This window comes from Anabrus simplex, chromosome 1, assembly GCF_040414725.1.
Source record: "Anabrus simplex isolate iqAnaSimp1 chromosome 1, ASM4041472v1, whole genome shotgun sequence".
Classification (NCBI taxonomy): domain Eukaryota; kingdom Metazoa; phylum Arthropoda; class Insecta; order Orthoptera; family Tettigoniidae; genus Anabrus; species Anabrus simplex.
In genome coordinates this window covers 1,518,709,170-1,518,730,915 of record NC_090265.1, presented here as the reverse complement: position 1 = coordinate 1,518,730,915, position 21,746 = coordinate 1,518,709,170, and the positions used below count along the sequence as shown (strand labels likewise).

The 21,746-nt window shown below is 40.4% G+C and overlaps 1 protein-coding gene across 3 annotated transcripts in view; it reads right to left on the bottom strand.

Annotated features, from left to right (window-relative positions):
• Positions 1-21,444, bottom strand: part of Rlb1 — a 144,114-nt gene extending 122,670 nt beyond the window's left edge. Inside the window, exon 1 of one of the 3 annotated variants that reach the window (XM_067153273.2) lies at positions 21,331-21,444. Coding sequence is in view for 2 of the 3 variants with exons in the window: in XM_067153270.2 (XP_067009371.2) it covers positions 13,890-13,997 (108 nt within the window). In the remaining variant the exon portion in view is untranslated. Of the gene's footprint in view, positions 1-13,889; positions 14,517-21,330 lie in introns of those variants that run through there. The other 2 variants (XM_067153271.2, XM_067153270.2) reach the window with 2 other exon arrangements.
• Positions 21,445-21,746: the final 302 nt, after the last annotated feature.

The following is a 21,746-nucleotide window of genomic DNA, read 5'->3' as shown; positions in this document are numbered from 1 at the left end:
GGAGTGGACTCCTCAGCAGCAGCAAGAATAACTTGTGTTATGTAAGTTATATCGCCATCTATGCTCCCTCCGCCTGATCACGTTTAAAGACAGCTAGTGATGTTTACTTTGGCCAAAAGCACGTTTAAGAATCAATTGAGACTCGAAGCCATCAAGGAGCCGCAATGGATTTCTGTTCCAACAAAGTAAGAACCAAAGCAGGGGAACCAGCGTTCGGCTGGGGTGTTAAAATCGCACAATAAGAGGAATGGAAGTGGAAGCTGATCTATAAGATCAGTTACATCATGTATATTGAGAGGCTGGCCTGGTGGAAAATAAACATTACACAATGCTGCTATGACAGGCAGTGGAACGCGAACTGCTACAGTCTCCAGCGGGGTTCGTAGTGGAACCTCTTCTCTGCAGTATCAGAACAATATCAACACCACCAGAAGCCCGGTTAGCATAATGCCTTTCTTATAAACTATAAATTTCATTTTTGTTCCATACTGAAGTGCAATTATAAAAAATGAATTGACAAGAATGTCCACCTTTTCAATACAATACACCATATTTTCTCGCATAATTAACGCATCCCAATAGTTATGGGCCCAAAGTGGAGAAAAATAAATGTTTCTTCGAATATCCCTCATGCAGCTCCGGATGTGTTTCTAATAAAGATGTCAACTACTCAGATAGCAGCCTTCCTATTGCTAAACCGGGTATTCCAAATTTGTTCCAAATAGTGGGCAACGTGCTGTTATCAGCTGGTAGAAAATACTACTGCACTAGTTCTGTGAGAGAATCAGCGCAGTCTGGTAAACATATTTTGTGAGTGTTTCGGGTATGGGACATATGTTTGCTGTGATCTCAAAATTGTTTTAGTCCACAGTACGCAAGTATATGCAAGAATTCGAGTAATACTGCATCATATGAACTCACGGTGATCAGTTATGCTGAAACATAGGGGCACAGGGCCACAAGTATTCAGTGTCCAAAAGCAACATGCGCCACCGCGATAACAGAGAAGTGCACTTCAAGCAACCAACAAGTCTCGCAAAGCATTTCGCGGACCAAAAGCGGCAAATTTCTGAAAGTAGAGGCGGACTTGCTTACATATATGATTTTGTAACAGGTGGATAATTAATTTTATGAAGAGAAATGGACTTCCTCTTCGACGAAGAACAACATTATGCAAAAAAATGCTTTCAACCAAAAGTTATCGATTTTCATCATTTTGTCATTGAGAAGCAAAACTGAAGGAATATTTGTACTCTCAAATAGGAACCGCAGGTCAGACGCCAGTCACTTTCCATATGACACAAAGTCTAACAACTGAGAAGAAAGGGACATTGAGCGTTTTTGTACTGAACGTACTCACTACCGAGAGCGAAAAAAAACCCGATGTACTGCAATGCTTGCTGCAACAGGTGATGGCAGAAAGCTTGTACCTTACGTTGTTCTAAAACGAAAAACAATGCCTAAAGTCAAATTTCTGCAAGGGATCCATGTTCATATCCAAGAAAAAAAAAGGCGGATGGACACGTCACTCATACAAGATTGGATAAGAACAGTTTGGGCAAATCTAGCAAGGTCCCTTCTTCGATGCCCAGCCCTTCTCGTGTTGGACAGTTTTCTTTTTTTTTTGCCGGATTGTCACTATTATGTACTTACATGACTTGTACTTTTACTAGTTCAAGTTTATTTCACTTCAGGTCGTATTGGCAGCTCGTAACGGGAAGAAAATTTTGCAGTGTCTGTACTTCAAACACACCTGTCCAACTTACGTGATGTACCCTCATCCTGGATATTTTCTACCCTTATTCGTTTGCAGACAGATTTCGCTTTCTCCACCCTCAGCCTAGAGATACTTAGTTAACTACAGATCAGATAGTGGTCTGTATCATCGAAAAATCCCAGGAAATCTCGTACATTCCTAACAGATTTCCTGAATTCGAAGTCAGTTAAGATATGGTCTATTATGGATCTGGTACCCCTAGCCTCCCATGTATAGCGGTGAATAGCCTTATGCCTGAAGAATGTATTTGTGACAGCTAAACCCAGTGTTCTCCCCAGAAATTTTCGTTAGCTGGGTGGCAGGAATGAGTAGTCGGACGGGGAATACTACATAGAAAATGAATATGATAAAATTTCAACTTATTCCCCTCAGGCCATTAATAATAATATTAGACAGGTAAACATTAACTGCAAAAATGAACTATTTTAGTGTTATCATGAAGACATAACAGAGTATTTTGAACTTCTAGTGTTCTACTGCTCGTTCATAATCACTCGGTTGCTGTGGAGAGCCAGACGGGTTTGTTACGTCCCTCGGAATCGAGTGCTCGCATGCGATTCCACGCTAATCCAGACACCGCTCGCGCACGACACTACGTGATAAGCTGAACTCCGATGTAACTCGCGCAGTTAAGCTGACAATAATGAAGATGTTTCATTTAAATAAAGTTTTGCAGTTTTCATATTTTAATTTGGAACACATAATGACTGAAATGTGTAGCCTCCGTGACTCAGGCGGCAGCCTCTCGCTGCTGGGTTCTGTGGTTCAAATCCCGGTCACCCCATGCGAGATTTGTGCTGGACAAACCGGAGGTGGGTCAGGTTTTTCTTTGGGTACTCCTGTTTTCCCTGTCATCTTTTGTTCCAGCAGCACTCCATAAACATTTCATCTCATCTGTCAGTCATTTATCATTGCCCCAGAGGAGTGCGAAAGGCTTGGCAGCCGGCAGAATTCCTATCATCGCCGCAAGATAGGAGCTTCATTCATTCCATCCCTGATCCGGTCACTGACTGGAAAACAGGTTGTAGGTTTTCAGTGACTGAAATATGTATTAATATTACGTAAACCGAGCGAGTTAGGAGCGCGCAGTTGTGAGCTTGCATTAGGGAAATAGTGGGTTCGAACCTCACTGTTGGCAGCACTGAAGATGGTTTTCCGTGGTTTCCTATTTTCATACCAGGTAAATGCTGGAGCTGTACTTTAAGGCCTCGGTCGCTTTCTTCCCAGTCCTAGCACTTTCCTATCCCATCGTCACCATAAGACCTACTGTATCTGTGCGACGTAAAGTAACTTGGAATATTATGTAGGCCTAATTAGTAGATATCTAGGTTATGATAGCCGGGTGGTCAGTGAAAACGCCCATTAGAAAGGTCCTAGGAAGAACACTGTAAACCCATACTAGCACAGAAGTCCAGCAAACGCTTCCCATTCCCATTAGCTTCCATATCTTCCCCACATTTACCAATCACCCTTTCGTATCCTTCAGTTTCTATTTCCAATTCTCGCAATGAAATCACCCATTAGCACTATTCTAACCTTGCTGTTGACCCTGACAACCATGTCACTCAATGCTTTATCAAAGTTGTCAACTTCATCCTCACATGCACCCTAACATGGTGAATAAACTGAGACAGTTCTCGTCGTAATTCATCCAACTGAAAAATACCCACATCATTCGCTCATTTACGTGCCTAACAGAAACTATGTTGCGTGCAATGGTATTCCTGCTAAACAGCCCTATTCCATACTCCTGCTCTTTCCTTTCTTTATAATCTCCTATCTCTTCCTCATTATTTCCCCTTACCCGAATATCACTTACTCCTACGGCCGATGACCTTCGATGTTAGGCCCCTTTAAACAACAAGCATCATCACTTACTCCTCGCACGTCCAGATACATCCTCTTTGCTGACTCAGCCAGTTCTACTTTGTTTCTTCCATAAGCCCCATTAATATTGATAGCTCCCCATGAATTCCATTTTGTTCGCCAAGTTGTTTCCAAGGAGTCCCTCGCGGGAGTGGGACTCCATTACTCCCATAAGTCCGAGGCTTGCTTAAAATGTTCCGAGCTCGGTAAATTCATGAAGCAGGATGCTACCCTACTTGCACTTAGTCCAAGCGAGGATCTCTCCTCTAACGGGTTATGGATCACCAATGGATTGTATAGTCCTAGCCACCTGAGCAGGAGGAGGGACATGACCCAGAATATGTCCGAGACACCCACTCATATTCCATAGAGACTGGTATCCTGACTCTCAGGACCACTTACTAGGTCACTCAGCCGTTGCCCATGATTCATGAACTAGGACGTGACTACAGTAACCCACACCATGAAGCATATTATTTACTCTTTTCAAGTTTTTTGTCTTATAATGTTGTTCTGTCAAGTATAGTCGAAGATCTCAAGACTGTATGATCTGGTCTGAGATTAGTTTCCTAAATGCAGTCTACACTCGCCGAAAACTCACTAATTAGCTGTCGCAGCTCAGCAAGATGCCTGTCATAACCGTTACAATTCCACTGTAACAGTGCCAAAGTGTGGACTAAAAGGGAAGAGTGTTAGGTTTTAAGTAGCGAGATGCTTTGAAACCTAAACACTAACATCAACATCTATGGAGGTAGATGAAAGTTTGACATTAATCCAGTCGTCAATGGACGAGGGGACTGACGCTCAGAACTTTGAAGTATTTTAGGGGCGGGATTTCCTCCTACGAGGAGAGTGCCAAGGTTTAGGAGCAGGCGTACCTGCTGGCGCTGATTCACACCCTCCAGATGGAGGGCATGATATCTCCTTCGCAGGAGAAGTGTGGGAGCGCCTGGTAAGGGCGTTCTTCTTCTCCGCCTTCTTTTCTCATTTAGACGGGCTGGGAGATGTTTTCCCAGCCCTGGTCGACGATGCCACCTCCGCCGCCTGGGCACGGCTTTTGCCGACCTCTTAAGGGAGGAAGACTTGGCCTTCCCCCCCACCCCCCCGCTGTGCCGGCTTAGGATTCCCAGCCGGCACAGGCGTACTCATGGTCGAAGGTGGAATGCACCCCCCCCACCTCAAGCTTTAATTTTTTGCTTTTGTGGCTTTGCTCACAGCTACCTCGGGTGCAGCGATCGTAACAGGTGTAGATGTAAACGACAAACCTGGAAGACTCTGTGCTATCTTACTGTAGTCTAGTGTCTTGGCAGGTGCATTCATAGAATTGAACTTATGGCACCCTTCCTGGTAGGAAAGACCATCCAGGGTCTTGATCTCCTTGGTCCTCATCTCACCGAGATATACCAGACAGTGCCGATCTCGGGGTGAATGAAGACCAGGGCAATTAGTGCATCTGTAACGAGTTGTGCACTCTTCCATGCCATGTGATACTCTGCCACATGTACCACACACAGACTTATTCAAGCAATGAGATATCATATGCCCGAACCTCTGGCATTAATAGCAGTGCATGGGAGGTGGAATATATGGCCTGACATCGCAGTGATAGCTTGTTGCCTTGACTTTTTCTAGTAATACTGATAACTTGAAGGAGACAATGAATGCACCCATAGCAACGTCTTCGCCGTTGACTTTGCACGTAATGTGCCAGGTGTGTCATGCCACGGTGCTTCATGTCTTCCATCAACTCATCGTCAGTGTTCAAGATGAGATCACGGTGGAAGATAACTCCACGAACCAGATTCAAGGTTTTGTGTTCCTCCACTTTGACGGGAATATCCGCAAAGTCGTCGCAGATGAGCAACCGATAAGCTTGCACAGCAGTGCGAGTCTTTAGCAACAAACTACCGTTGCACATTTTTTTTTTCAGGTCTTCCTGTTTGCTGTAGACACCTTCTGTGTGTCTACTGAACAAAATAGACATGAACAGCTTGAAGTCACTCCCATCAGTTCTGGTAGCAACCAGAAACCTTGGGAAGCTGCATCCTATTCCCTCACACTACGGTATGTTCCCAGGGAGTTGAACACCTCAAGGAATCAAAAGTTAAAGACTTGGGTGGGAGACCACCTTGGGCAGGCTGAAGACATTTCAAAGCCATGCCCGAAATCATCCTCCCCGAATGTCGCCCACTCCGATCATGAGCTCCTGTAGCCGAACTATGCAGCGCAGCCAAGGCAACACCCACCTGGTCATAGCAGGTATTGCCCCGGGTCCAATGTTGGACGATGCCTAATACGGGATCACTTGAGGCAATGAGCCCTAAGACTCCCTTCCCAATTACCCACAATAACATGTACAGAGTAATAAATAACATCCTTTTTTAATTTTTTTTATTTAATAATAATTTGCCCGTCTGGCATTCGGCTGTGCAGGGACCTGTGTTGTCAGGCGGATACTACTGCGCGGTTACATGGCACCCGATGTGAGTTTTGGGAATACCATCAGGCTATCATGTGCAGTCGCACACGTAAGAGGCTCATCCCCGAGCATCACGTTTTCACATCAAGAATTTTGAATCGGTCTACAACTAACCCTGAAAAAAAGGAAGAAATTTTTTTAAAAAATTAAGAGGGGACCGATGGCCACATGACCCTTTTAGTCGCCTTCTATGACAGGCAGGGATTACCTGTGGATGTATTCAACCCCTCCCATCCATGGGGGGTCCAACACACGGTACCAAACCACAATCCGTGTCCAAGCTTAGATCGCCCCTTTTAGTCGCCTCTTACGACAGGCAGGGGATACCGTGGGTGTTATTCTACCGCCCCCACCCACAGGGTGATGTGAAAAAGGGAAACCACGGAAAACCATCTTCAGGGCTGCCGACAGTGGGGTTCGAACCTACTATCTCCCGAATACTGGATACTGGCCGCACTTAAGTGACTGCAGCTATCGAGCTCGGTTATGCAGATTTTAGTAGTGTGCTGATTGTGAATGCTACATGAAACGTGTGAAGTGATACTGATGTCAGATCTATGGAATATGTGCTGTGCGGAAATATGTAGTCGATGTTGGCATGCCACACACATGTACAGACTGTTGTTACATACAGATTGTAAACACTTTGTTCAGGTTAAGCTAGTTATAAGAGTTTGTTGGTAACAGTTGTAATATCATTTTTTTTAAGGCAAGTATTGCTTTGTTTCTTTTGGAATTATGTGTGATGTACTTTTCTCTATAACAATGTACTTAATACTCAATTTTCAGTTACAGGTGAATGAGAATGTTTTAAGCCAAGTATGGAGAGGTTTGAGAAAGTTGTAAACATGAGGCGTCTAGTATGAAAACCGTCCAAGTCACTGAAGGCATATTTTTCAATATGGATGAAAAACTTTAAGAGACAAAGCAATGATAGTCACAAAATATTTTTTTCATAGTTATATTACTTAATAGTTTAATATTTAAGTTCTGCTGTTTTGAGAAATCTGACTCATAATGAACCCTTCTTTTTTGTTAATATACATTTTGACTTGGCCGTTTTTGTTGCAATTTTGTATAATTTCAGGCTTTTTTCTAAAACTGTATATAATTTAAATTCCAAACCCTTGTAAAAACCAATTAAATGAAAATAAATTGATATTGTAGTTACTTTTCTTTACTGCAATTAAAAAAAGCATTTCAGCATAAATGGGATAATAATATATGAAGAACAACTTCAGAAAGCTGAGGAGAATACAAAATAGGATTTCTCTCACTAAAAGTTTGTAGTTCACTTAGATCTTGAACAGAGTAAAAAAAATAAAGATCAGCAATAATAGTCAGTTATATTAATAGAATCATTATCAAGATAGGTACTCTTTACACATACTAAGTGTTATTGTTGTTTTAAGCCTTCAATTTGCTCTTATTTATAATACAATGTCTGGCATTTCACGTGGACTATTGATGCAAAATTCAGAGATGGTGTTGGAACTCTCACAACCAGTGAAAGCTGTTTCACTTGCTAATATTATAGTTTTATAAAACTGCAGTGATGGATGATCTTGCCATGTTGAGCCAAAGTGGTTCTGCAGGGGATATTTTATGTCTTTTGTTTTAGAGACAGGATCGCTGTGTGAGGTGTCATTTGAGCCAGCAATTTTCCTCTTTTACACAGACTTCGGTACTTCACAAAATTATTGTAAAATACCTCATCTTTTATATGAACAGAATTTTGTGCGAGAAACTTTGATAATCTGTAGTAAAATAAAATGTTATTCTAACCACTCTCGCTTTCGTTGTTGTGATTTCCACTGTGATGTATCTCTTGTTCTCTTTCTTGCACTTTATCTGGGGGTTTCATCTATTGATGTTTCTATTATGTAGGACAAGGTATGAAAACAAATTTTTCACTTTACCCCTCGGAAAAATATACACGTTATACTACACAATAATGACAAAATACGAGCACACAGGAAATTGGATTGTTTTTGCGCAAATGAGGGTAAGAAGCCTGCAAATACGTAAATCAGTGTTGCAGACGAACAAAATATGATGTATTATAACTTCACAAAATATACAATATAAGGAACGATTTTGCCTACTGATATTATCACATTGTTGTGCAATGTAACAACACAAGATTCCAGACAATAATGCTGCAACATGACATGGCCGGTTATGAATTCACTGCCTGCAAGACTTGGCCCATTGTGTTGCATGACTAAGAATTCAGTGCTCTGTAACATGAAGACAGGGAAGATTTTCAAGCATATTTTTGTTTCACCTCATAGTGCTATACTTCTACTTCAAATTGATAACCTTAACTCATTTTCGTAAATTTTGTGACTTGGCCGGTTTTGATACTATACACCTCACATGTCTAACTTAAAAAACATGGGGGACTGGAAACCCTTTGATTAAGGTTAATTAACCACCACAGTATGCGGTAGCGTTGTTCCAGGAAAGATAAGTGCTTTATTTCTCCTTTCTTTCATTTTACTGAAAATTCCTTTCTTTTCTTTATCCTACGTATAGTAGTGTGATTCAAGTAATGTGATTTATTTAAAAGCAAGGCAAATAATGTGGAGATAGTTTGAAGAAGACCACAATTGTCCATAATTTTTTTTAAATATGTTCTTTGTTCGGGGCATTGACCTACAGAGATCTTTTGCCCTTACTTGCACCATATGATATGAACCTACGTGTAATTGGAATTGCGAAAGTGTAGTGTGTTGAATGTGAAAAAAGGACCGTTAAGGACGACACCCCACACAGTCCCCAGGCCAGGGATATTAATCATTTACAATTAAAAACCCCTGACCCGACCGGGAATCGAACGCGGGCCACCAGGTGACAGGCGGACGTGTTGTCCCCTACACCGCATTATTGGTTTAGTTTACCTATATAATTTCATCAGAAATAACCCTATATAGCAGTATATAAATTTTTGGAAGATTCACAGTCATACAATGGGATTATATCAGCTACGTGTATTTAAGTTCATCTTAATTTGATTTTTGGTCTCCGTTGACAAATTTTATGGTGGAATGTGTGTCATCATGACAGTATTCTGTGATTTGAGATCAATCAATCAATCAATCAATACTGATCTGCATTTAGGGCAGTCGCCCAGGTGGCAGATTCCCTATCTGTTGCTTTCCTAGCCTTTTCCGAAATGATTTCAAAGAAATTGGAAATTTATTGAACATCTCCCTTGGTAAGTTATTCCAATCCCTAACTCCCCTTCCTATAAATGAATATTTGCCCCAGTTTGTCCTCTTGAATTCCAACTTTATCTTCATATTGTGATCCTTCCTACTTTTATAAACGCCATTCAAACCTATTCGTCTACTAATGTCATTCCACGCCATCTCTCCGCTGACAGCTCGGAACATACCACTTAGTCGAGCAGCTCTTCTTCTTCCTCTCAATTCTTCCCAACCCAAACATTGCAACATTTTTGTAACGCTACTCTTTTGTCGGAAATCACCCAGAACAAATCGAGCTGCTTTTCTTTGGATTTTTTCCAGTTCTTGAATCAAGTAATCCTGGTGAGGGTCCCATACACTGGAACCATACTCTAGTTGGGGTCTTACCAGAGACTTATATGCACTCTCCTTTACATCCTTACTACAACCCCTGAACACCCTCATAACCATGTGCAGAGATTGGTACCCTTTATTTACAATCCCATTTATGTGATTACCCCAGTGAAGATCTTTCCTTATATTAACACCTAGATACTTACAATGATCCCCAAAAGGAACTTTCACCCCATCAATGCAGTAATTAAAACTGAGAGGACTTTTCCTATTTGTGAAACTCACAACCTGACTTTTAGCCCCGTTTATCAACATACCATTGTCTGCTGTCCATCTCACAACATTTTCCAGGTCACGTTGCAGTTGCTCACAATCTTGTAACTTATTTATCACTCTATAGAGAATAACATCATCCGCAAAAAGCCTTACCTCTGATTCCACTCCTTTACTCATATCATTTATATATATAAGAAAACATAAAGGTCCGATAACACTGCCCTGAGGAACTCCCCTCTCAACTATTACAGGGTCAGACAAAGCTTCACCTACTCTAACTCTCTGAGATCTATTTTCTAGAAATATAGCAACCCATTCAGTCACTCTTTTGTCTAGTCCAATTGCACTCATTTTTGCCAGTAGTCTCCCATGATCCACCCTATCAAATGCTTTAGACATGTCAATCGCGATACAGTCCATTTGACCTCCAGAATCCAAGATATCTGCTATATCTTGCTGGAATCCTACAAGTTGAGCTTCAGTGGAATAACCTTTCCTAAAACCGAATTGCCTTCTATCGAACCAGTTATTAATTTCACAAACATGTCTAATATAATCAGTCTTCAAGTCTTCGTAATCGTGTAGAAGCATATTTTAACATTGATGAGGTAGTGTGATCTTTGAAATGTGGTACTTTACTCTCGTACATAATATTATGAAGGATACTGTTACGTGTATATGAATTGAGTACGTTATTGTAATTGAGTCCTCTAAATTTAATATGGTTAGATAGGCAGATAGTACACCATCTACCTATCTATTTATTACTAATAATAATAATGTTATTTGTTTTATGTCGAACTAACTACTCTTTTACGGTTTTCGGAGACGCCGAGGTGCCGGAATTTAGTCCCACAGGAGTGCTTTTACGTGCCAGTAAATCTACCGACATGAGGCTGACGTATTTGAGCGCCTTCAAATACCACCGGACTGAGCCAGGATCGAACCTGCCAAGTTGGGGTCAGAAAGTCAGCGCCTTAACCATCTGAGCCACTCAGCCCGGCACCTATTTACTCTGGATCGGTCGAAACTGGCTAGAAACTGACAGGAGCTGAAACCGGGCCTCTTAGACTAGAGAAACAAAGTGTAAAAGGTATGTCCTCTAAGCAGAGACAATAACGTAGAGCAGAGGTCAATTAAAACGAATAAGGTTTAACCCATTTATGCCCATAACTTTTGTTTCGCTAATTTTGAACATTTATGCTTATATTTTGTATATGAGACTCAAACATAACAATTAGTACAAATTTTACGTTATTGCGTATTCTGTATGGTGAAAATAACATGGGTCAAAAACGACCCAGTGGGCATGACCTCTTATGTAGTTGTGATCAAGATTTTACGGTTAATTATTTTAAATGCAGGAATAATCTTGAACAAAATAAGTATATTCTTATCAATCAATCACTACTGATCTACATTTAGGGCAGTCGCCCAGGTGGCAGATTCCCTATCTGTTGTTTTCCTAGCCTTTTCTTAAATGATCGCAAAGAAATTGGAAAATTATTGTACATCTCCCTTGGTAAGTTATTCCAATCCCTAACTCCCCTTCCTATAAACAAATATTTGCCCCAATTTGTCCTCTTGAATTCCAACTTTATCTTCATATTGTGATCTTTCCTACTTTTAAAGACACCACTCAAACTTATTCGTCTACCGATGTCCTACCACGCCATCTCTCCGCTGACAGCTCGGAACATACCACTTAATCGAGCAGCTCGTCTCCTTTCTCCCAATACTTCCCAGCCCAAACTTTGCAACATTTTTGTAACGCTACTCTTTTGTCGGAAATCACCCAGAACAAATCGAGCTGCTTTTCTTTGGATTTTTTCCAGTTTTTGAATCAAGTAATCCTGGTGAGAGTCCCATACTCTAGTTGGGGTCTTACCAGAGACTTATATGTCCTCTCCTTTACATCCTTACTACAACCCCTAAGCACCCTCATAACCATGTGCAGAGATCTGCACCCTTTATTAACAATCATATTTATGTGATTACCCCAATGAAGGCCTTTTCTTATACTAACACCTAGGTACTTACAATGATCCCCAAAAGGAACTTTCACCCCATCAACGCAGTAAATAAAACTGAGAGGACTTTTCCTATTTGTGAAACTCACAACCTGACTTTTAACTCCGTTTATCATCATACCATTGCCCACCGTCCATCTCACAACACTATCGAGGTCACCCTGCAGCCGCTCACTATCTTGTAACTTATTTATTACTCTGTACAGAATAACTCATCTGCAAACAGCCTTATCTCTGATTCTACTTCTTTACACATATCATTGATATATATAAGAAAACATAAAGGTCCAATAATACTGCCTTGAGGAATTCCCCTCTTAATTATTACAGGGTCAGATAAAGCTTCGCCTACTCTAATTCTCTGAGTTCTATTTTCTAGAAATATAGCCACCCATTCAGTCACTCTTTTTTTCTAGTCCAATTGCACTCATTCTAATAAAGTTAAAAATAACACGTTACTCAGAGTTCACTTGCTCTGTATTAGTTTTAAAAATTGTTTCACATTCCTGTTTAAACATTTCGAGGAATTACATATGATGGAAAGCTGCAAAACACTTGTCATGCCGTGGAACAGAGCACTTCTTACAGGCTTTCACTGTTTTGTTGGAGCACTGGGCACAGCTTCTACGCGGCTGATCAGTGAAAATAATATGTTGAGCTGCACTGGTCCGGATAGGATCTTCAACTCTCCTTCTACACTGCAAATGTTGATGAGGTCCGGGACTCAGGCATGGTACACCATACATTGTTAACAAGGCTCGGACTACAGCTCTTCAAAATCCTAGAGCAACCAGGGACAACCCTACCCTTCTAATCAGAAGCCAGGCGTTGTTCATCAACACATCCAGCAACCACAAATTAATTGGAATGTACCATTTTTTTCCTCTCGTAGAGATCCTATCATTTGAAATGTTATTACCCAGCTGGTCAACACCGACCATTCCCTTGTTATATTTAGAATTCAAAAAGGATTGACTCACTTCGATCTTCTTCCTTTCAATGTAGGAATATCTCTTTGCACGCTGAAGTGGTAGTACCCCATGTTCATTAGAGAGCATAGTCACAACGTTATTGTCCTTCCACTTCACTGCAATTATGGCATTGTCTTCATCCACACGAGAATCATACGTGCCTCTTGCTTCTTTTCCTAATGTCTTAGCGTCTGTCAAAGGACATTTCTCAGTTTTGTTTTCTCTAACGGTCTCAGTTCCATGCACTCCCCTCTTGCCAAGCTCGATAAGGAGCCTAACGGAAGTGAAGAAATCGAAATATAGGGAGAATGTTGCGTTAGGGTAATTGGCTTGTAGAACATCACAAAATCCAAGAACAACAGACTCACCTAAGTTAGTGGCATGTGTTCACGTGTCTCCAGCCTTTCGACCCTGATAAATATCCATGTGAACACCATATCCATTAGGATTTGCTAAAACCCATGCTTTGAATCCAAAGCGCACTGGCTTGCCTCGTATAAACTGCTTGCAGCTGTGCCTTCCAAAATAGGGTATCATGCATTCATCAGCTGAGATATCTTTCTGGATGGGAAAGTTTTTAAAAAAGGACTCATTCAAAGAATTTAGTATAGGTCGGACTTTACCCATCTTGTCTCCTGCAGGAAGATTACTGTTGTCTGCTACATGAAGATATCGGAAAATTTCCTCAAAACTGTTACGTCTCATTGCATTTGACACCAAATCATTATGTACATCATTTTGTGTCTCCCAATACATTCGTCATCTGGGCAGTACTGCGTAACCACTTAATAACAATATACCAATGAATGTACGCATATCCGCTAGAGACACTGCAAAAGTGCATTATTCTTAGAAACTGCATACATAACCGTGTGCTTCACTATATCAAAGATTTCGTCATGTAAGTACAGTTTAAAAAATCAACTGGATGACTTTTTCACTCACAGTAAGCGGTGGTACACAGCATGGTAGAAAGTTTTTGTGGGGAGCAGTTATGGAATCCCCTAATTTCCATATCCTATTTGTTTTTGCCTTTTTTGGATGCTGGTGCATTGGTCCCCATTTGGATCCTCGTGTACCTGTAACGACAGTCTCTTCGTCTGCCGAAGGAGCTGCGAAGCATGGAGGAATATTATGAACAGTTTCATTCACACCACTGATAATTTCTGCAGAGGCTTCCAACAGCCCACGACTCAAACAATCTGGGTCGTTGCATTCATCTTCTCCGGAGTCACCATCTGTGTCGACTCCCTGATCATCTGGAGGCGAGATGGAGATATCAATATCACGTGGAATATATTCCTCTTCTAGCAGTGCTATTACTTCACGAGTCGATAGGCCACTATAAACAGGAAAAGAAATGGATTGGAATTAGGTCAGTAAATACGGCATGTAACAGATGAGATATTCAGAATGACTGTGATATTTTTTACTATGAATTCCTAAATACAGCAGTGATCATAGAATTCATATTTCTAAAATATTTGTTCTAATCTTACATAAATGCTGCAACTGTGTAATAATGATATGGCATGATAAGAGTGCATGATATTCATAACTCCCCAACTTCAACAAAAATGTTACTTTTACATCCTGCCCACTGGGTCGTTTTCGACCCATCCATAATTCGGCCAGTTATAGCCATTAAACCATAAGATGTGCAATAGATTTTATATATGCTAAATAATCTCAGTAGTATACAAATACAAAATATATTATTCAATTATATAAGACTTAAACAAATTCAGCTATACTTACGTTTTTCTGAAGCTCGACATGCTGGCTGGAGAAGACTTTTCGACTCACCAACACACTTGCACATCTAGCTCAAGAATGAAAATTCCCTACAGTGTACCAAGAGTGACAATGTGCGAAGTGCATTACAGAGAGTGCAGCAGACCGGGTAACAAACGTCAACAATGGATAGAGAGTTACTAATATACTTTTAAAGTCACTCGGTCGTTTTTGACTCGGTGGACATTAATGGGTTAACATAAGCTTAGCAAGAAAAGATTAAGATATGGGCATAGAACAAGCAAAATAGGGAAACACAGGGAGTCGAATACCCACAAACATAGTTTGTGAAGATATATCAATATTGCAATTGAGTCGTTTGACTCAAACTGGATCTCATGAAATTTTACAATGTCGCAACAGAGGTATCATGCAAAGTTATACAATTATATTCAAACATTACCAAACAGTGGTAATTAAAACATGATCCAAAGTATTTCTTTCTTAGGAACCAGAAGTCATCAAGAGGGGAAAGTAGCAGCTTTTGCACAAGAAAAATATTATCACAGCTCCCCAGATAAAGTCAAGGCTTTTATAAAAAGCAACATGACTCCCAACAATCTCCACAGAGACTGTATCCCCAGAAATCAAAAACGCCAGTGAAGCAATGCTGGCAAAAAAGAAAACCAATACGAAACACAAGGAGGTTAAAAAGGAGTTGCCATATTTACAGAACCAAATAAACATTTGAGTCAAATGAAACAATTAAAATGAGAGTAAAACCGTGAAATAAGCACGTAAATCGGCTGAGTAAGCTGGAAACAATAGCGAGATAAAATGCGAATTAATGATAAAAGCAAATATCCATAAGATACTGAAAAATAACACAGGTCCGATAACCATACTATAAAAAAAAAAAACACACACACTCTCTCTCTCACTCAAGAGACCAAATATGCGAAGCAAAATGCATAAATAATATATCATCAAGACGTTACGATAAGAATCGTAACAGCATGACAAGAATCAGTCGACGGCTCATAAGCTTGATCTGAGAACACAGATCAGATATCGGGGTCGCCACAAATAGGCTTGGCTCACCCAGTCGACACTATAACCAAAATAACTTACACGCCGCATGGCACGCATTCATATCACACATCAAGGCGAACATGAATTGTACAGCATCAGCGTTAAACTATATTACAGAACATAAGCTCAAGCCAGACATTGAAGCCGAAGAGAATTAAAGGTCTGCAATGAAAAACCACAAACAAACTCTCATACCCACACAAAAATTGGATCAGTGTTATCTTTCACTCAGCATAGGAACGATAACATAAGCAGACAGGAAGAGAAAGGAAAGACACTGAAATAAGTTTGCAGCAAATAAATAAAAGAATAATACACAGAACAGGGATCTCTCAGCAAAAAAAAAAAAAAGAAAGAAAAAAAACAGCATAACTATGGCAAGCCAAGGAAGGATAAATAAGATAAATACCTGGAGATTTAATAAATCAATTGCACTGATTCTAAGTAATCATATTCACTGACTCTGAACTGAGAGAGCCATACAAGGTAAAGTATGAATCTTTTTGAAATACCATTTATATAAGATGAAAATTATCTCATAGACTAATGTCTCCATCTTTTTTATCCAAGCCATTATTGTCCCCCGATCAGAGATCACACGAATCAAAGATAAGCTATAAAGAAATGCTTTGGCAATCCTCCATTACATGAGGTGCCATCAGTCATCGGGATGAACTATACGTCAAGTTAGGCATAGAGAATACTAACCAGTCACAACTGACTGATCTATGACATAGTAAAGAATGCGATATAAATTAAGTAAGATATGAAGGTAATGAGGTGCAGCACAATAGATAGCCAGGAGTTTTTTATACATTATAAGTGACAGGAATCTTCGAGATGATACTGATGGCAGTAACAATATGAACAAATTGATGGTAATAATAATTAGGCTGGTGGTTAGCCATGTATATGTTGGGAGGATCTTCGAAAAAGAGGACTAAATTATTATGGCGGGAAGAGTAGATTGTGTACACCGTAGTTGATGTTGATTACATTCAGGAGATCAGTTGACTGTATCTACATTTAAGTCATCGAGAGATATTATTGTCTTATTCCACCCTAATTTTCTTATTATTGGAGACCATGCAGATAATTAATTCTATGTCTGATATTACTGAACTGAGACTGTGATCATCTATAACATCATTTGGGATGCTATCCTTGTGTTATTTCTGGATCACACATATATCAGGTTGGAATTACAGGTGCAGACAGCGTTGTTCTATATGGGTTATTGTTGAGATCTGAGCCTATTGTTTTATTCTCCACTGTTTCATTTCTCATTAACATTTGAGAATGATGGCTATTCTTGTATATTGTACGTGATTGGTCGTCGGAAATTCAGCAGCCATTGCTTGATTCTCATTGGCTGTGATTTGTTTACTTTATCGATGTGGAAATTCAAATTTTACCATAATATTTGGTAATTTTCTGTTTTTAACATCAGCTGGTTTGGTTTGTTGTGATTAGGCTATACGCATTGTTGAATCACATGTTTTGACAGACTACACTATGTGCTTTGTAGTCAGCCACATTAGTTTCTCAGTCCCATTCATTACTTTCATTTAATTTTGAATAAAACTCTCAATCCTTTCAATAATTCGATTTGTTGTTATTATTTTAGTTTGTAAGTTATACCGGTACTGTAGATGGTAATGTTTACTGACTGATTTATGTAGATGTGCTCATGTGTTACGTTGTGCACTCGCCACAATGAACTTACTCCCTCGGGATAAGAACTCTGCTCTATTTTACACATTTCTGTGTATGCAAACCCTTACTGAACTGACTTGTCGATGATGATCATGATAGTAATTACTATTTTCCTAAGTTTGTTTGCTTCGATGGTTATTGGCACTTATGTGTATAGGACCAGCTAACTTTGTGTAGGTATTACTTCATTTTGATGCTGCACTAGTGAGTTAGCCCCCGGCCAGCACTACTTTAATGTTGTACAATGTAACTTTGTACACATACACAACATCAGGGTATGTAAATGATTAGAGTTCCAATTCTCTGTGACAGGTAGAACGGCCACCAGAATGTATTAGCGTTGTTCGCGATTAGTGCTGTTACCAAGCTTGGCAGGGTATATACGGGGTGTGAACAGTATCAGATGCTGAGTGATCGCTGTGTAGGGCACGAAGATGCCGTGTACTCATGAGAGACAACATTATGGGCACCTAACAGACTTCGAAAGGGGCCTCATTGTGGGCATACATTTAGCCAGCTGGTTGAATCGTGCAATAACCAGATTTGTGGGGCATTCAGATGTGACAGTGGCCCAATGTTGGACTGCATGGGAACATGACAGCAGGCATAATCGTCGTCAAGTTTCCAGTCGACCACGGCTGACCACCACAAGGGAGGATCGTTGTATTGTGCACCAAGCACAAAATAACACCTTTTCAACTCTGCTTGCCATCCGAGAACAAGTAACGGACTCTCTGAAACGTTCTGTGTCATCCCCCAATACAAACGGCTGAGTTTGGAGTGGTGCCATGACCGCGAAGCATGGACTGCTCATAAATGGTGTCACACTGTGTTCAGCTATGAATGACTGTTATGCACTACACCAGATGACAATTGTCTGCAAATATGGCGGCGACCTGGGGAGAGGTCCCTTTCTTCCAAGGTTTTTTAGAGGCACAGCAGTGTTACTCCTGGTGGCATGGTGTGGGGGACCATCAGGTATGATTTCAGATCACAACTGTTACTGATTGAGGGAACTCTAACAGCACAACGGTACATCACAGACATCCTGTGTCCTCGTGTTACCTCTCATGCGACAGTATTATAGTGCCATTTTTCAACAGGACAATGCTCGTCCACACACAGCACATGCCTCTATGAACTGTCTGCGTGATGTTGTGGTACCCCTGTGGCCAGCAAGATCTTTATATTTGTCCCTGATAGAACATGCGTGGGACCAGCTCGAACGTCAACTACATCCCAGTGCCAGAATCCAGGATATCAAGGACCAGTTACAACAGTTGAGGGCCAGTTTGCCACAGGCGATGATACAACAGCTTTATGACACCCTTCCCAACCAAATCAGAGCATGCATCCAGGCCAGAGGGTGTGCAACATCATACTGATAAGTGAGCTCGAACTACCAAGTTCTTTGTGAATTTGACTCGATTTTGTAATCACTAAGATAACATCAGCAGGGAAACCTTTCTGGGCAGTAATAAAGAATCTTAGAAAAGGAGTGAAAAAGGAAATGAACAGTGTTTTGAGTAATTCAGGTGACCGGGCGAGTTGGCCGTGCGCGTAGAGGCGCGCTGCTGTGAGCTTGCATCCGGGAGATAGTAGGTTCGAATCCCACTATCGGCAGCCCTGAAGATGGTTTTCCGTGGTTTCCCATTTTCACACCAGGCAAATGCTGGGGCTGTACCTTAATTAAGGCCACGGCCGCTTCCTTCCAACTCCTAGCCCTTTCCTATCCCATCGTCGCCATAAGACCTATCTGCGTCGGTGCGACGTAAAGCCCCTAGCAAAAAAAAAAAAAAATTCAGGTGAACTCATAATAGATCCCAGGGAATCACTGGAGAGGTGGAGGGAATATTTTGAACATCTCAATGCAAAAGGAAATATTTCTGGTGGTGTTGCAAACAGCCAAGCTCATAGGGAGGAGGAAAATGATGTTGGTGAAATTACGCTTGAAGAAGTGGAAAGGATGGTAAATAAACTCCACTGTCATAAAGCAGCAGCAATAGATGAAATTAAACCTGAAATGATGAAGTATAATGGGAAGGCAGGGATGAAATGGCTTCATAGAGTAGTAAGATTAGCATGGAGTGTTGCTAAGGTACCCTCAGATTGGACAAAAGCAGTAATTGCACCTATCTATAAGCAAGGGAACAACTATTGAGGTATGTCATTGATTAGTATACCAGGCAAAGTATTCACTGGCATCTTGGAGGGGAGGGTGCGATCAGTGGTTGAGAGAAAATTGGATGAAAACCAGTGTGGTTTCAGACCATAGAGGGGCTGTCAGGATCAGATTTTCAGTATGTACAAGGTAATTGAAAAATGCTACGAGAGGAATAGGCAGTTGTGTTTATGTTTCCTAGATCTAGAGAAAGCATATGATAGGGTTTCGAGGGAAAATATGTTCACCATACTGGGGGACTATTGAATTAAATGATTATTAAAATCAATCTTATGTTGACAATTGGGCTTCAGTGAGAATTGATGGTAGAATGAGTTCTTGGTTCAGGGTACTTACAAGGGTTAGACAAGGCTGTAATATTTCACCTTTGCTGTTCGTAGTTTACATGGATCATCTGCTGAAAGGTATAAAATGGCAGGGAGGGATTCAGTTAGGTGGAAATGTAGTAAGCAGTCTGGCTGCTGACGACTTGGTCTTAATGGCACATCGTGCCGAAAGCCTGCAGTCTAATATCTTGGAACTTGAAAATAGGTGCAATGAGTATGGTATGAAAATTAGCCTCTCGATGTCAGTAGGTAAGAAATTCAACAGAATTGAATGTCAGACTGGCGATACAAAGCTAGAACAGGTCAATAATTTCAAGTATTTAGGTTGTGTGTTCTCCCAGGATGGTAATATAGTAAGCGAGATTGAATCAAGGTGTAGTAATGATAATGCAGTGAGCTCGCAGTTGCAATCAACAGTATTCTGTAAGAAGGAAGTCAGCTCCCAGACGACACTAATTTTACATCGGTCTGTTTTCAGACCTACTTTGCTTTACAGGAGTGAAAGCTGGGTTGACTCAGTATATCCTATTCACAAGTTAGAAGTAACAGACATGAAAGTAGCGAAAATGATTGCTGGTACAAACAGGTGGGAATAATGGCAGGAGGGTACTCGGAATGAGGAGATAAAGACTAATTTAGGAATGAACTTGATGGATGAAGCTGTACGCATAAACCGGCTTCGGTGGTGGGGTCATGTGAGGCGAATGGAGGAGGATAGGTTACCTAGGAGACGGCGAGGGAGGACGACAGTGGTACACTCTCCCACCCAGTATGTGCGCCTCTGAATGATGAGTGATGTATGAAGAGTTATACTATGAGCGCCGAGTGATTATGTGGAAAGTTACGCAAACGCTGTCGTTATGTACTAACAGAACAAAATTGGTACCGGTAGGCGAATATGCAAATCAAGGAAGCTAAAAAGGAAATGAACCCAAGTGTGCATGAACATAACCTTTGTGTAAAGTATTACTCTAAACTTTGTATGGCTATTTGGCTGCAATAAAAGTATCATTATTATTAAAGCCCACAATACGCCAGATCCAGGAAAAATACACGATCATTTAACGTGACTATAAACATATCAAACAGGGCAATAAAATATTGAATCCAGACTTTCCAGAAATTCCCTAATAACATTTTAAAGCAAAGAAAGAAATTCGTATAAGCTGACTACAATTTTATGCCATCATTTGTGATCGACAGACACTAAAACAAAAAGTTATATTCATTATAAGTAGGTAGTAAATGTACTAAAATAACTTATCACTAAATTTTAGAAAACATTTTCTCAATGAGAATTCAGAGAAAAATATGAGAGTAGAAAACATTGAATTACCTCGTTACCTCATTATTTACAATCGTTTTATCCATCATAACCTTATAAGCGCACAACTGTTCTGTTCTGTTCGTGAAGTTGATTTGGGCTCGTTGTTTCACCCAGACACAATACACAATACACTTGAAATCACGGCCTACCAGATAAGAAAATGGTGACTGTCAGATGTGGTGTAACTCCACGATAAAGTAATCTTAAATGCATCTTTAGAAAAGAATTATATATAAAAATGATTTGTATATTTCACTAATCTGTGAACAAATTTATAGCAAACGAATTATTGAGTTGTTTGGGACACCAGGTAGTCTATATAAGATATAGTCATTAATCATTTGGTGAGTGAACTCAACACCATTGTTGCTCGGTGCTAACAAAGAGTATATTATCATAATATTTAAAGAGAAGGAATCAAAGAA